At 36.5% G+C, this 16067-nt stretch overlaps 1 protein-coding gene across 5 annotated transcripts in view; it reads right to left on the bottom strand.

The window, feature by feature from the left end:
* The window catches only part of LOC143261239 (uncharacterized), a 174318-nt gene that overhangs the window by 120605 nt on the left and 37646 nt on the right, over positions 1-16067 (bottom strand). For 2 of the 5 annotated variants that reach the window (XM_076527815.1, XM_076527820.1), the window contains exon 2: positions 10892-11569. The exons of 1 other annotated variant lie outside the window; for it this stretch is intronic. In XM_076527815.1, coding sequence (XP_076383930.1) covers positions 10892-11026 — 135 coding nt within the window. In that variant the 5' untranslated portion in view covers positions 11027-11569. The remainder of the gene's footprint in view (positions 1-10891; positions 11570-16067) is intronic. 2 more of the 5 variants (XM_076527816.1, XM_076527817.1) reach the window with 2 other exon arrangements.

Here is a 16067-nt window from a genome sequence, read left to right on the forward strand (position 1 = left end):
TCGAATATATCGACAAAAGGCTGCATGGAAAATTAAATCTTGCGAACAATGCGTCGACAAACATTAACGCGAGTGGAACTTTGCGCGTAGTTATCGATGAAAGGGGTTCAGAAAAGAACTTGACGCTAGAAGACGCTCTGCACGTACCGGACCTAAGAACAAACCCGTTATCGGTCGGGAAAATAACGGATCGTGGATACAGAGTGCTTTTCACAAAAGATCAAGCCAAAGTCATCGATGAGAAAGGCAATAACAAGTTGACGGCCATTCGTAAAAATGGCCTATATTACGTGACGCAAAAGGGGTCCACACACAGGGCCATGGCAGCAGACGAGGACGTAGCGAAGTCGCAACGGAACAACGAGCTCGAGATTTGGCACAGGCGCGGCTTGGACATTTAAATCAACAGGATCTACTGGAAGCGAGGCGGAAGTGCATCATACCGAGTGGCAACGTTGAAGATTTTAAACGGACATTGTGTTGCGAAATTTGTATCGAAAATAAGATGACGCGAACACCGTTTCCGGAACAATCGAAGCGTGCGACGGAAGTCTTAGAAATAATTCACAGCGATGTCTGCAGCCCCATGCGAACGCACTCACACGCAGGTAACAGATATTTCGTCACGTTCATTGACGATTATTCTAGGTGGTGCGAAGTTCGGTTTATAAGGTCAAAGGACCAAGTATTTGATGCGTTCCGAGAATTCAAGAACTATATATAAAATCAGACCGGTCGCAAGATTAAATTCCTACAATCGGATAATGGGAAGGAGTATATAAATTCGCGGTTTGATAAGTTCTTAAGCGATAACGTGATTAAACGTAGGTTATCGGTCGCATACAATCCACAGCAAAACGGGGTAGCCGAGTGGAAGAATCGGACAATAGTAGAAACGGCGAGATGTCTAATCGCGCAATCCGATCTACCGCGATCTTTTTGGGCAGAAGCCGTATCGACGGCGAATCATATTCGTAATCGATGTCCGTCAAGAGCTATAGCCAGAAAATCTCCTTCTGAGAGGCTTTACGGGAAGCTGCTCGTTGTTAAACACTTTCGCGATTTCGGATGCGACGTCTATTTTCTAAATAACGATCCGAATAAAGGGAAGTTTGAACCACGTTCGCGAAAGGGGACTTTCGTCAGGTATTCCGAATGTTCGAAGGGATATCGAATATGGAATAAGGATGCAAAACGGGCAGAAATCGCGCGCGATGTGAGGTTCCTCGAAAATTTCAGCGCGAACGACATTCAAAAGTCTGCCGTAAAGAACGTTCCCTCCGAAAATATCCCGCAAAATGATTTAGGCCGCGACGAACACAATAGCGAACCATTAACTTTCGATGTCGATCTGTCTTCTCAAGATTATCAAAACGATAATATTGAGAACGGGGGCGATACAGATGAATCGAGCGATAGCGCGAATGAATTAAACGCGGATGATGGCAGTCGCGGAGACGAACCGTCTCGGAGAGGTAGAGGGAAACCGAGAAAAATACTTACGGGCATGAGGGGTAGACCCCGGAAAGAATATAATACGGTGCAGGTAGCAAGTACCGCGGTCGAACAGACTTTTATGACCGAAGTCCCTCTAGAGCACGCCATCGCAGGTCCGGACGCAGATGAATGGCACCAGGCCATTGCCATCGAATTAGGATCGATACTGTAGCGACCAGTCGGCGCACATAAAAAAGATTTATTTCTCGTGCAAACGACTAGCGTATTTATGACCCTCCTTCGAAAAGGCTATTTTTGAGTGAGCTGTTTTCTATCCAGATGGCAATAAGTCAGTAGAGTTTTTTACCTAATTCTCGATAGTCAACGAGACCGTCATAAATAACCGGAAATTCCGAAGGGCACGCAAAACGGACCCGAACGCCGGACGTCCGAGCGCAACAGCCCTGAGGAAAACCCCGGCCGTTACATCACAAAAAACGCACCCACTCCGATCACCACGCGGTCCCAAAACAGGGCGCGCTCAGGGCGTAAGGGACAAGGCGGTGAGAAGGAAATGGACAACGCTGATTGGGAAAATCCATTCGCGGGTCAACCAACCAGGAGGTGGTTATACATACTAGTATAAAAAGAGCGGTAGTTAGACGCTCGCCCTGATATATCTCGGACGGAAAAAGACTTGTAAGCTTGTGGTACACGCAACGCCGTTACTCTTACTACGACGATACGCTGCCCGAAGTGACTCTGCGCGATTTGTCTAATAAAGTTAGTAGTTACACCGCACGCAACAATTATTTATCCGAACACCCCCAACGACTAAAATACTAAAAAATAATACATGCGAAGTCGTCGATCGTCCAAAGAACACAAAAGTGGTAGGAAATCGTGTCGTCCTATGCAATAAATACGAGCCTAACGGTAAAATCGACCGTCGGAAGGCCAGAATAGTAGCGCGTGGATTTTCGCAATGTTATGGGGTCGACTTTAACGAAACTTTCGCTCCGGTTGCACGTTTACAATCAATTAGAATTGTGGCTGCTCTTGCAGCTGAATATAATATGAAAATCCATCAAATAGATGTGACGTCAGCCTACTTGAACGGCAAACTAGAAGAAGAAATTCTTATAGAAGTTCCCCGTTGCGTCGATAAGGCCCTAGATATTTTAGCCGAAACCGAGAGTGGCGATTATAGTATAAAAACGAAAGCTATCGAAATGAAGCGAAATTTAAGAAATGGAGCTAAGGTTTGCCTATTGCGAAAAGCTTTATACGGTTTAAAACAAGCTGGTCGTAGCTGGCATTGTCGCTTGGATGAGGAGTTGAGAGCATTCGGGTTAATTCCGAGCGGGGCTGATCCTTGTTTGTATTATCAGGGGCGATAACCCCCTCATCCTTCTCATCGACGACTACATGGACCTAGAGACAACGAACGATGGATATTCAAGATACAACCCGTTATTAGGAAAATAGTAAGCATCTTCTGTCTCGTCAGAGATCTCGCCGATATTCGATCCAGTACGAAAAAGGACAAGGATAGAAGAAACGTCCTTGTTTCAAAGAGAAGATAATCTACGCATCCCAACTCCCGAAGCTCAAGAAGCACCGTCACAACCTGAAATCCCTGTCGAACAATTATCGACGAACGATATAATAAATTCTAATCCTAAAAATTATGGTGAAATGTTAAATAGAAAACGACGACAAAATTCAAATTTGCAAATTAAAGAAGTTTATGAACCATTAGATTTAATTTAACTTATGAAAGAGAGTCTAAAATAGGAAAATTAGTATTTCTATTGCCGAATAGAAATACTAATTGGAGGTAATCTACGTATAGTACACACTAACAAATTGAAAATTGCACATGTAAGATCTAAATTTAATTAACAAATAATGGTACAATTAACAATAATGCCACATATGTATTACGTATCAACGAATGTTCATTAGACTTTAAAATTCCAGTACCAAGACAAGGTAAATTCTCAGAAATTTCTTGGAATTCAACGAACCAATGGATGATGTCATTCTACCAAATCACGACGAACCTCGCTGAAGCCTACCACAATCAAAGCCGTTATCTGTATCCGATGAGACGACTCGACAACTTCCGTGATGGTAGCAGATAGTTGTTGAGTGTCATGAAAACATCAGAACCACATTTCGAAACGTACCAGTAGAAAAGAGCATCCTATATAGCAACGATAAAAATAGCATCTATAGAATACGATATAATAGAGAAGTAAAATTCGCCCCAGGAGTTCATTCGCATTAACTTGATTAATTATATCAAAGATAATTTATTATTTTTGATTAAAGAGAAATAAGATTTTTGAACATTCTAACTATTTAAATTACTGTCCTAAATAAAATATAATGTTTTAAATAATCTATGAGGTTCACAAAATTCGAAAATGTCAAAATTACTTAAAAAATATTGTCATTCCGAAACTAGTCTCGAACGCATTTCCGAAACTCGATCAAGCCCAAATTATGCAAATAACTTCATTTCACATAGAAACAATGTTAGCGAGAAGGATTTTTTGAAATTGGAATGTTACGACCCAAAATATTGCGAGAAATCTATTGCACTGTTATGTAAACAATAAACATTTACCATTTCTGTCTTTTTTAAAAACGTTTACAAAAAACCTCCAATAAGAATGAAAAATTACTTTCCTGACCGAGTCTTTTCCGTACTTCAACCTAAACCAATGCAGTGTCTCACAATCAGTGATAGTACCAAATTGCAGGTTCGAAATACACAGCGTTCGTATTCAAGCACATAATATACAACGCGATTTCATTTCACAAGAATAACTGCGATAAATACTGTCCGATATAAATCACAGACCTGTTTAAACCAATAACACTACTATGAAAAACCTCAGAAATAAGTTTATTAATTGCATTAACTCTGTAATACTATAAATACTTGAGTTTGCTCGAAAAGATTCGACATACCTACTTTTTAACTTTGCAGCTTACTTAATAGACAACAACAAGGTTATATCCTCGCAAAATTTGCTACAACTAGAAAATCTGCATTATCAATTTCATCGAATGAATATTCCAAATTGATCATATAAACATGGATTTTTATAAATCTAGAGTATTTGATTTAATCGTGTCAGAATCGGAAGCAGACAGTAAATTGATCAACGTACTCAAGAAAGCAATATCTCTAGTGGCAGTAGGATTTGAATGTAGAAATAAGTAGCAAGGCAATCAATCCTCTGAAGCTGTATTGCTTGTTATCCAAATATGGTTGCAAGTTTTTAACTAATGGAAAGCAACAGCAAATAATGACGTGTAAATAAAAATTACCGATTCAGATTTCAAGTTTGCTTCTACATGACTTTTAGTGCCATTACTGCACAATTTGATTCATAGATAATATACACGACTTCGCACAATCACTTCCGATCCTGTTCACCCCGAGAAGTAAATGTTTCAGACTGTTAACCAAATCCAGGAAAGTTCGGTATGAAAGATCCAATATCAAATCTGAAATCCTTGCCCCAAAAGTACATCGAAATTCAGATCAATGTAGTCTTCCTTTTCTTGTTGATTACTTCCGCAATCGCGCCATACAAAGTCTCAAGCAGAAGAACCAGTCTTCGAGATATCTGCTGAACACTGACGTGAATCTTGGCATGAAAACTGCATCACTCAATCTCCATATTGATCCAATCGGTTTTTGCTGACGATTAAAGCCGTAAATCTTCAAGCAAACAAATTCCTGCTTTCTATATTTCCACTTGAATGTTTAGTAGGAATCGTGCAATCTTGGTATTTTTCATTATGTGATTAATATTTGTTGCCGGTTTATTGAGAATGTATCCACTGCAGGTTACATTTCTGGTTATGTATATCACACTATTTGAAATTTTGGAACCAAATTTCGAAATACTTTGGAAATTGAGGTTGATAGTTGTGACCATGCTTTGAAAATGGCTATATTTACCTATAATTAATATCGAAAGATATGAGATAATTAATAGCCCAGCCATAGTTGTCTTCGACTACTGAAACCAAGCTGCAGTAGTATCATTAATGCATTTCGAATAATTTGGTTTCGATGAATAACATAAGAGTGGGTGTTGTACTGCTTTTCTTCCTCCATATATTATAACCATTACAGAAACACATTTAGTTATTTCGGGCGCGTAGAGTACAAGAAATCTCCTGCAAACTACCAAGAATGCACAGCTCTGCAGTAACAAAAAATGGAGTATTCTCAATCTGAATGTTCCATTTAATGCAACTCTTCATTTGTGGTGAAATTAGATGTTGGCGATTCCGTTGCTGATTCCGAATATTGGAAATTTGTCAAGCAACAACCCGACCCAACTATAAATTTTCCAATACAGATCCAGTACGCTGAAACAAATAGCCCCGTGTGTCTAAAATCACATAAGAATTCTAGCGCGACCATTATTTATTTTCCGTCGTTTCCCATGTAACGTTGTTCGTTAGGACATTGCCCTCGTGCACTGTAACGAACATTCAGTGCTGCTTAGTTTTCAATATTCACAACGAAATAAATAGGCCCTCACACCGCGACCGTGGCTAGTTTTCATTTGTCATCTCAGTTATCAGCTACTGTTACGTAGATACATATAGTTACGCTTGTAATTCTTCTCTGCTCTTGTGCGCGCAATTCATATTACGCTTGTAATACTTTTGCGCTTGCAGCCTAGCTTCGCTACAATCGATTGCGCTTGCAAATTTCGATACAGCTTTATAGCCATAAATTGATCGCTTAATCGTATCATTCATGACCTTCACGACACATCATCACATTTCATCATTCTATTGTATATCATCTATAACCTCCTCTGGACGAATCTTATTGGTTAAAACATATTTAGCGTTATTACACCAGCGTTTTTTACCATACAGTCCACTATCCAATTCATCCTTCCAATCCTTCCTCCAATTCATCCTTCCCAACGAAAAGATACATTTGCAACATATTTGGAAATTTGAGAAGAATAACAAACTAGTAATTTTGGAAATTGTCGAACATTTAACTTATTTCTGCACTTTATGAGCCTTCCCGGGTACTACATATTTCCAAAACTTCATCCTCCGGTTACGTAAATACATACAACTGTGAGATGTAGATGGTTCATTCTATTATATAATATTTCACATAAAACATTATGATTCAGATTCTGATAATACTCTACATTGATGTTTAAACCCACGATTTAAAAAAGTGATGAAAAAATTGATGTCAATTTTGCAGGTTGTCTTCGCTATAGTAAGCATGAAAGTAGTATAATAATACTTTACTATCCACACTTTAATTATGCATGATTCGTACTCATGCCGCTATATGCACTATTCAGATTTGACGAGGAGATGACTATAAACAGTGCGGGCATGTTCGTCGCAAAAGTCTTCTCGTTAGCTTTAAACTATACGATAGTAGGAGTTATGAATTGTACATTAAACTTAATATAACAATTTGCGTTCAAATTTTTTCGAGCAAACTTATTATCATACATACAAATACACTGTATGTTACCGTGTTCGTTTGAACAGTTCAAACAGATATATGTATAATTCTTATAGTTCAATACTGTGCATAGTACAAACAGAATTAAGTCTTATTACGAATAATTTCTTTCACGAACCATCACTGAACGCGACATCGGGACAAAAACGTGTAAATTGTACATCCGATCGAAAAAATAGAAAAACTCGTCTCGATGACTACATTGTGCAACATATGTCCAAAATGATCTATTGGAAACAAAAAATACTCCATAAATACTGCAGAATTCATTTGAATTGATAGAATTAAGAATTAACTTTCCTACCTCGAGTATAATGATATAAAAAAATGATCACGTTTTCAGCTGGCATTTATCCATTACTATCCTACAAATGTAAGTTTCATAAATAACGCTAAATATTTATTAATAAAAATAAGATCAGATTAAATAAAACTAATTAAAACAAACACTATGTGGTATTACAACATAGTATAATATAAAGAGTATTTTCCCGAAACTACAGAGAGAGATTTAAATTATTATATTATCATTAAAAAGAATTTTTTCAGCTACTTTTAAAGTACACCTATGAGATGATTTATTATGTGTACAACATTATTTAAAATACCAAAATTATGAAATCCTTTTTCGAAAATCATCGGTTAGTGTGAAATTGGTTTAGTCAAGTGTATATAAACCAGTGTATTACAAAAGATGAAAGGTAACATTCTCTATTATTCCGAAAATGTCTAGTCATATAAGTCAACATAATAAAAAACATGGAGAATACTTAGGCAATTATGCAAACTAATATTTTTGTAATTTCTATTGCGTGTTTCGTCCAAATTTTAATAGGAGTTTGTAGACAAATGTTTTATTTTATTTTCTTCTCATGGTTACTCTGGGGTTTTAATAATGTCAAGTAGAAAGTTGATTGAAGTCATAGAAAATGCTCACTAGAAGTGTGACATACGAAGAACATTCCTGACATATTTTTCATAGCTTATCTTTCACGTACTTTAAATTCGCTCAAGAATAATTATTCAGCCACAGGAAAAGAACGTCGAACATAACGTCGGAAACGTGGGAATTTAAGACAGTGTTAAATTCATTTAAGACATCCACAACCCACACTCTCGATGAGAGCCAAACGCCCAAATAGCCAAATAACCAAATCGACGACCCAAGCATCTTTTGCAAACGCAATTCAATAGATGAAACTGTGATAACAGCGAAGCCAAGATTAGAAGAAACAATGATGCAAACACCACACATCTACAATCTCCCAGGAGCCTCATCTACGCCATTACATCTACCAATAATCTCACCTGCCAAGATCAGTGAACCAAGTATAACTTAGTCTATACCTGATTGCGAATCTAAATCCCAGGAGAACAGCAGTTCAACTGATGGAGACGAACCAGATATTAGCCCAGTTTTGCCACAACCTACGAACACGAATAACATTGTCACACCAGCAGATGAAATTCGATGAAAATTAATAGAAGAAGCTTGCAGTAGATTAATCGCAGGTCACAAGGGTGTAACGGAAACCTTAAATCAATTAACCCTTTCGGTACTACCGCCGCCTATTGGCGGCATCCACGGAAAGTTATGTGGGCACTTTATGTGGGCACCGTGAACAGCACCAACGGAAAGTTATGTGGGTATGATTACTCTCTATAGTACACATTACTTTACTATCCTGTGTTTAAAATTCCCGGCTGTTCTAATCGTTCCATTATAATATATAATTAGTAACAGTCAACAGCGTGCCTTAATTATATATGTTTTATAATATATAGATAAGCTACGAAAAACAAATTGGAATGTTTGCTTATATCGTTAATTTTTTTTATGTATAACTTACAATTTGAATTTAGTTCCCTTCAGGATGAGTGTAAAACGCTTGAAAAGAGAACAATGAATAAAGGAAATCATTGATTCCAAAAGAGATTCTGATGAAGAAAATCAATATAATTTAGCATTTCGCAAAACGAGGAACAATCGAGCACGTGTACTTAGCACCTCGGTATCTGAAGAAGCAGAAGAGCCTGAAGTACGAATTGATACTCCTTCTAGCATCAAATGGACATCAAAGAAGCTTAGTCCAAAAATTCATGATTTTACGCCACATCCTTCGGGAGTAGTAGGGAACAATTTAAATCGTTCGTCGAGAATTTTGGGTTGCTACAGACTGCTTTTTTCTAAAGATTTAGTTAAATTTATTGTGAAAAAAACAAACTATTACCGGTGTCGACAGCTCAAAAGAGATCACTTGAACGCTTCAGAAGGGATGGAAGTGAATGTATTATACTGTTTTATTGCTGCGTCGTTATTAATGACGCGAACCAAAAAGTTATCCTTAAATGAATATTGGTCTAAAGATAAGATTCTCCGAAGCGATATTTTCAGTAAAATTATGAGTAGAGATCGCTACTTTTCATTATTGAAAATGTTGCATTTTACGGACATAGTCGGCCACACTGCCGATCGTTTACACAAAATAAATGAAGTAGTGGAAATGCTACGAACATCTTTTTATCAATGCATTTCAGCCATACCAGCGGTTATGTATAGACGAAAGTCTACTCCTCTACAAAGGCCGTCTCTCGTTTAAACAATATATTCCCTCGAAAAGGAGTAGGTTTGATACAAAATCATTCCTACTTTGTGACTGCAAGACGGATTATATCCAAGATATAATCATTTATTGTGGGGCTAGTGCTACTGTAGCTACCGAATATCAATATATTGAAAAGCCAGGGAACATTGTAATGTCGCTTTTGCAACCTTTTCTAAACAAAGGCCATACTATTTATCTGGACAACTGGTTTTCCAGTCCCATATTGTTCAACCTACTCCATGAAAAAAGTACGAACGCTTGTGGCACTGTGCAAAGAAGACGGAAAGAGATGCTTAAAATAACTGATAAATTGAAAAAAGAAGAGGCAGTGTTCCGCTCATCTGAAAATCTGTTTGCAATGAAATGGTTTGATAGAAAGAAATTTGATATGCTTCTCACACTATCCATACCGCAGAATTTGCAGAAGTACCTAAGAAGTCAAGAAAAAATGAAATTATTCTAAAGCCCAAATGCGTAATAGATTATAACTCTTCAATGGGTACAATCGATAAATCAGATATGGTGATAATTACTATCGATGCAACTCGCAAAAGTTTAAAGTGGTATCGCAAATACTCTCTTTTTCCACTTGATCGACATTTGCGTGTGGAACGCATACTGCCTATATAAGCACACCACAAAAAAACAAATCTCAATGGCGAAATTTCACCTTCAGTTGATTAAGGAAATATTAGAAAAATAACACACAAGAATCATGAATATCATCGGTGCAGCAAGTCAAGAAGTAATTATCCCACAAGGCTCACAGGGGGACATTTTCCTTCGATATATCAGTCGGTGGTGTGAGACGTGAATCCAAGTATCAGTGCGAACAATGTAATGTGGGCTTGCGCGTTTCCCCTTGTTTCGAAAACTAACACACCAAGTTACACTATTAATTTTGTCGTTGATTATATTTCACTATTAGTTTTATTATTTATTATGTTACACTATTAGTTTTGTTCTTTATTTTAATTTTGTGATATTGGACCATATTATTTATATCAATGCCATTTACTTTAATTAATGTACTGTAAAGAAAAAGATATGATTTTAAAACGTTAAGCGCCATGCCTGTTTTGTCCGTCCTTCCGTCTGACCCGCGAGATAAGATTCCGTCGAAATCGGTTTTCTGCCGAGGATTGGTTTAAGTTACGACAAAGCAGTGTAAACATTTTAGAAATGTTTTCCAAACACGTTAAATTCCGCGTCAGTCACCGATGTCGCGGTCCGAATGAAAAGTTTAGTGTCAATCACGCTCGAGATTTCTATGAATGCCGCAAAACATGTTTTCGCGACTTACGCTGTCGGACAGTGCAACCACTCTCGCGGAAAACTTCCTCGTTCCACGAATGTATAACCGCGGCCAGGTCCTCCGTACCGAAAGGGTTAAAAGAAAAATATCAATATCTCTGGAACCTTTTGACGAACTTGCCATCGACACATTTGGACTACTTCCAAAAACAATCAATGGAAATCGCTACATTTTAACTATGCGAGAAAATTTAAAAAAGTATTGGTTAGCAGTTGCTTTATCAGATATTAAAGCCATGATAATAGCTGACGCGTCCGCGAGTCATTTCATTGCAATACGTGGGACAGCAAAATCCATTTCGATAGATGTAAGCATTAGTTTCTTGGGAAACTAATGCTACATGTTGCCGAGATGGGTCGTTAAAAAGGAGCCATATATTGTATTAACAGAATATCTAAAACAACACATCGAGTCATATGAAGAATGGGACCTCTACTTACCATTTGCCATGATTTCATATAAATACCTCCGTTCACGAAGCTACGAATTTCACACCCTACGAATTAATCTTCGGGAAAACCACGAAACAGCCAGTAGTGCGTTCCCCTCCGAAAAGAATAGGCCGACTTTTGGATCTTATTTGATTACGTAACAAGCTATATTACGATAAGTGAGCTAATCCGACATAGCTTATGGTGGAGTAATACGTCCATGTGTAAAAAGAATCTGAAACAAGTAAATTCGATCCACGTTACATCGGGCCATACGAGATAGTAGATGTCGGATATAAATAATGCAATCTTAAAAACAGATGCGACCGGACACCTAATCGCGAAACATCAGAATAAATTAAAACACTCCTTCGTCTTCGATAGTTCGTCCGACACAAATTAAAAATTGGAATCACTTTCAGGATGAAGTAAATCCCGCTGATTACACTGCCCGAGAAAATCAAACTTTTTTTCTGGGTTCCTATAGTCACTATGAAATTCTTGTAGAGCTTCACTCCCTGAACAAGAATCCGAAAACCAAATTCCTCCATCACCCTCAGTTTTTTAAATAAACGAACTTTTGTAAAAACCCAAAATTTTCGACAAAAATGAGGTATTGCATGGAAAGTACAAACGTTAGAAAGTTCTAATTGGTGTTAAAAGATAAAGGAGAGCTTCCCGAATATAGTGGCATGCAATTTATTAATTGTTTCTGGTCCTAAATAGCAATAAATTAATGTCAAAGTTTAAAAAAGTGTCGACGTGAGCAGTTTCTGCGCAATATTTTTGTATTTTTACGAAAAGTTTTTTGTTCGGCACGAAAACTCTACCCAGGATCGGATTCTGTAGACATTTCTGAAGAAGAAACGGCCCGATGAAAGTGTTGGAACGATATACATTTCGAGTAGATCGAGAAATTGTTCGATGGCAACATGTACACGACGTTTTGCCGCCATGAGCTTCGCTGCTCACTTCTCTCTGTCCGACAGGGCCGAGGCTATGGGTAATCAACACCGATGGAGGGATCCAATGGGGCACCCACTTAGCGTGTGGGGCGTGCCATTTTGTTTAGTACTTCAATGTGCTGTCTTCTTTTACATATTTTTATGGATAATAATCACCAAACTGTGAATCATAAATTAAAAATGGAGAAATAATAAAAGAAAAATAATGAACAAGAAATATTCATTTTATTCTGAATTTGTTCGAATTACAAGTATATCATGTATACAGTTATCATTTGAATTATAACGATAATTCGATCATGAATAAATAATCATTTTCAAAACGTTAAACTTCTTGAAACATATCGTTAAATATATATTTAAATATTTATTTAATTATATGGCGTAGAAGCCAAAATTATACTAGTGTTAGAATACTTTCGTTACCAACTCCAAATACTCTGGTGTGATTTTTTGTGTGAAATATATCACAGTTTGGTGATTATTATCCACAGAAATATGTAAAAAAGAAACAGAACATTGAAGTACTAAAAAAAATTCAAATATTATTTACGAAAAGTGGGTGCCCCATTGGATCCCTCCATCGGTGTTGATTACGCGTAGCTTCGGCCCTGTCGGACAGAGAGAAGTGAGCAGCGAAGCTCATGGCGGCAAAACGTCGTGTACATGTTGCCATCGAACAATTTCTCGATCTACTCGAAATGTATATCGTTCCAACACTTTCATCGGGCCGTTTCTTCTTCAGAAATGTCTACAGAATCCGATCCTGGGTAGAGTTTTCGTGCCGAACAAAAAACTTTTCGTAAAAATACAAAAATATTGCGCAGAAACTGCTCACGTCGACACTTTTTTAAACTTTGACATTAATTTATTGCTATTTAGGACCAGAAACAATTAATAAATTGCATGCCACTATATTCGGGAAGCTCTCCTTTATCTTTTAACACCAATTAGAACTTTCTAACGTTTGTACTTTCCATGCAATACCTCATTTTTGTCGAAAATTTTGGGTTTTTACAAAAGTTCGTTTATTTAAAAAACTGAGGGTGATGGAGGAATTCGGTTTTCGGATTCTTGTTCAGGGAGTGAAGCTCTACAAGAATTTCATAGTGGCTATAGGAACCCAAAAATCGTGTCGGACAGTGTTATCCAGAGGTGCACGAGGATCTCTTAATATGCCAATGTATAAGGAAAATGCAACTCGTGTTTGAAGCTGAAGAATACAAATTGTGTGAAAAATGTTGGTCTCGAGTGGCAGCAGAAGAAAGAGAATTATTTCCTGAAGGCTGCTGGCATACCATCGCAGGAAACAACATAAGTGAGGCAGATTGTCATTGTGAAGGATATGGTTCTGTAATCCTGGAAACATCAAACGCTAGTCGATGCCGAGAATGCATCGAAGAATATATATTTCGAAATGTAACTAGAGACATTACAGCAATTAAAAAATTGCAAGGCCATTGATGTGGTCACTCAGTGGTAGCATCATGACCGTTAATAGCAACACACGCACATATATAAAAAGAAAAACACATATAATCCATAAATCATCGTCATAAATAGTTAGAGCCAATTGAACGTAGTAGTTTGAACAACCAACATTTATTACCAGAATGTTCACTGAGGCATCTACGCAAACGGAGGTCTGCTAAGATTATTTAATTGAACATAATTTAACATAACATATTTAACATAACCATGACAGGAAGATGTATTTTTCTAAAAATTTCAAATCGGGATAAAGAAAAACATGCACGGGAAGAGCTACCCAGACCAGGGTCGAAAAGACCAAAAACCAAGAAATCCAAACCGAACCAGAGGAAACAGTGTCGAGAAAAAGGGTTGGATAAGTAATCACGGACAAAAACATAACGGATAAGATAGGCAGATAGGGAGGAAATTAGACCACTTATTGTAAGAATATAATAGTCTTAAAAATACATATACATAATGATAATAATAATAACAGTAGAATAGGATTATAATTAAAAAAGTATAAATTAAAAAAGAAATGAAAGATAATATTTGCAAAGAATTGTTTGGAAACCAACGATCCAAATTAGTTTGTTCAGGTCCGAATCCTTGTTTATATAGTAAAACATTATATTTAAATAAATACTTTAGATCACAACAACATCGTTGTACATACACAGACACGAATACATACATATAATTATCTTCGTGACTTTTTTAAGTGTGTGCTGTCAAATAAATATTATTAAATATTCTGTAAAACAAGAAGTTCCGGTAAGAAGCGATCGTCGTTTGATTTTGACGGTATTAGTGATTAACTCCAGGATACGGCTGACATTATGGGCTATACTGAGGTAAACAAAGATTGCGATATTCTACAAGGTGCTCGAAGGTAAAATTTGTTTGGTTTTTTAATTAGGAGAATTAAGGTTTTGTGGAAACCATATACAAGCAAAACTAAGAAGACACTTCAGTTTGGATGAAAATAAAAACCTATGAACAATACTAACAGTGAATGATCTAAATAAAGCATTAGGTAAATTTGTTAACAAAAATAAGACTAACGCTTTTAATAACCTACACAGGTAAAGCATATACAATGTAATATTTCAAAATATTGATTTGCCATTATAAGCTCGATTGTATTGTTACTATTAATTCTTTACATATAGCCGTGAAATAAAAGAACTTGTGCCATGTTTGGAAACTAGTGGAACAACTGCAGATATTGGAAATATCAGGAAAGAAATTAAAAATTATTGTGATAAGAGAAAGGAGGAAGCACAAAAAGAAAAGACAGAAGTATATGTATACTTGCAAACAAACTCATTTAAAAATGATAATATACTATTACATTTGACAGATTGGATAATCGCATGCTATTTTATAGATGCAAACATTATTCGCTAATAGACCGGTAAAACCCTTTAATAATGACAAGATAATAGTTATTGACAATAGTAGTAGCGTTGAAGAAGAAGCAGAAAAAACAGATAAAGCTAATGGCAGTGGAGCATGTAACAAAAGCAAAGAAACCGATAAAAATAATGAAAATCATAAAAGTTCTGTTGGTGTAACATCTGAGAGGTAATTTACTTCAACTCAAAAACAGACAACAGCGCAGGTACATCATCGAACTCTATTAAACGATTCACAGTTTATATGCATAGGACCTTAAATAAGGTCCGAATCCTTATTTATACAGTACTTGTAAAACATTATATTAAATAAATACTTTTCATTAAATCTTGAAATATTTGATAATATATAATATATATTATATATAATTTGGACATTCAAGTTGCAACAAAAAAAGAAATACATACTATAAACAAATCATAAAATCGTATAAAATAGAGATTTAAAAACGACATCGATCTTAAATAAATACTAATGATAGAAGAACTAGTACAAGAACTAGTAAAACACCGTTTATCTGGACTATGTTTATCCAACATAGTAACCCGTTACCAACAATTGGATGTCAGGAACGATGCTCCTCTTATCCAACTCCAGTCTACGCGACATACCCATTATACAAAACACTGTTTTTGTTTCTTAGTTAGAAATTCTAGCATAGTCTTCCTGCATAGAATGTAAGATAAGTAATGATTTAATTCAGTTACTTGTATCTATGTGATTCGTCCAGAAACTATATTCTCATTACGTCTTCACACAAATCAAACGAAAAGAGAAAAAGAGTGGTGCTTTGTATTGAAGAAAAATTTGAAATTAATAGACGCTTCAGAAACAATTAATTCCTTGTCTCGTAAATATAACATTGGTAGATTTACT

The sequence above is a fragment of the Megalopta genalis genome, unplaced genomic scaffold, assembly GCF_051020955.1.
Source record: "Megalopta genalis isolate 19385.01 unplaced genomic scaffold, iyMegGena1_principal scaffold0043, whole genome shotgun sequence".
Lineage (NCBI taxonomy): Eukaryota > Metazoa > Arthropoda > Insecta > Hymenoptera > Halictidae > Megalopta > Megalopta genalis.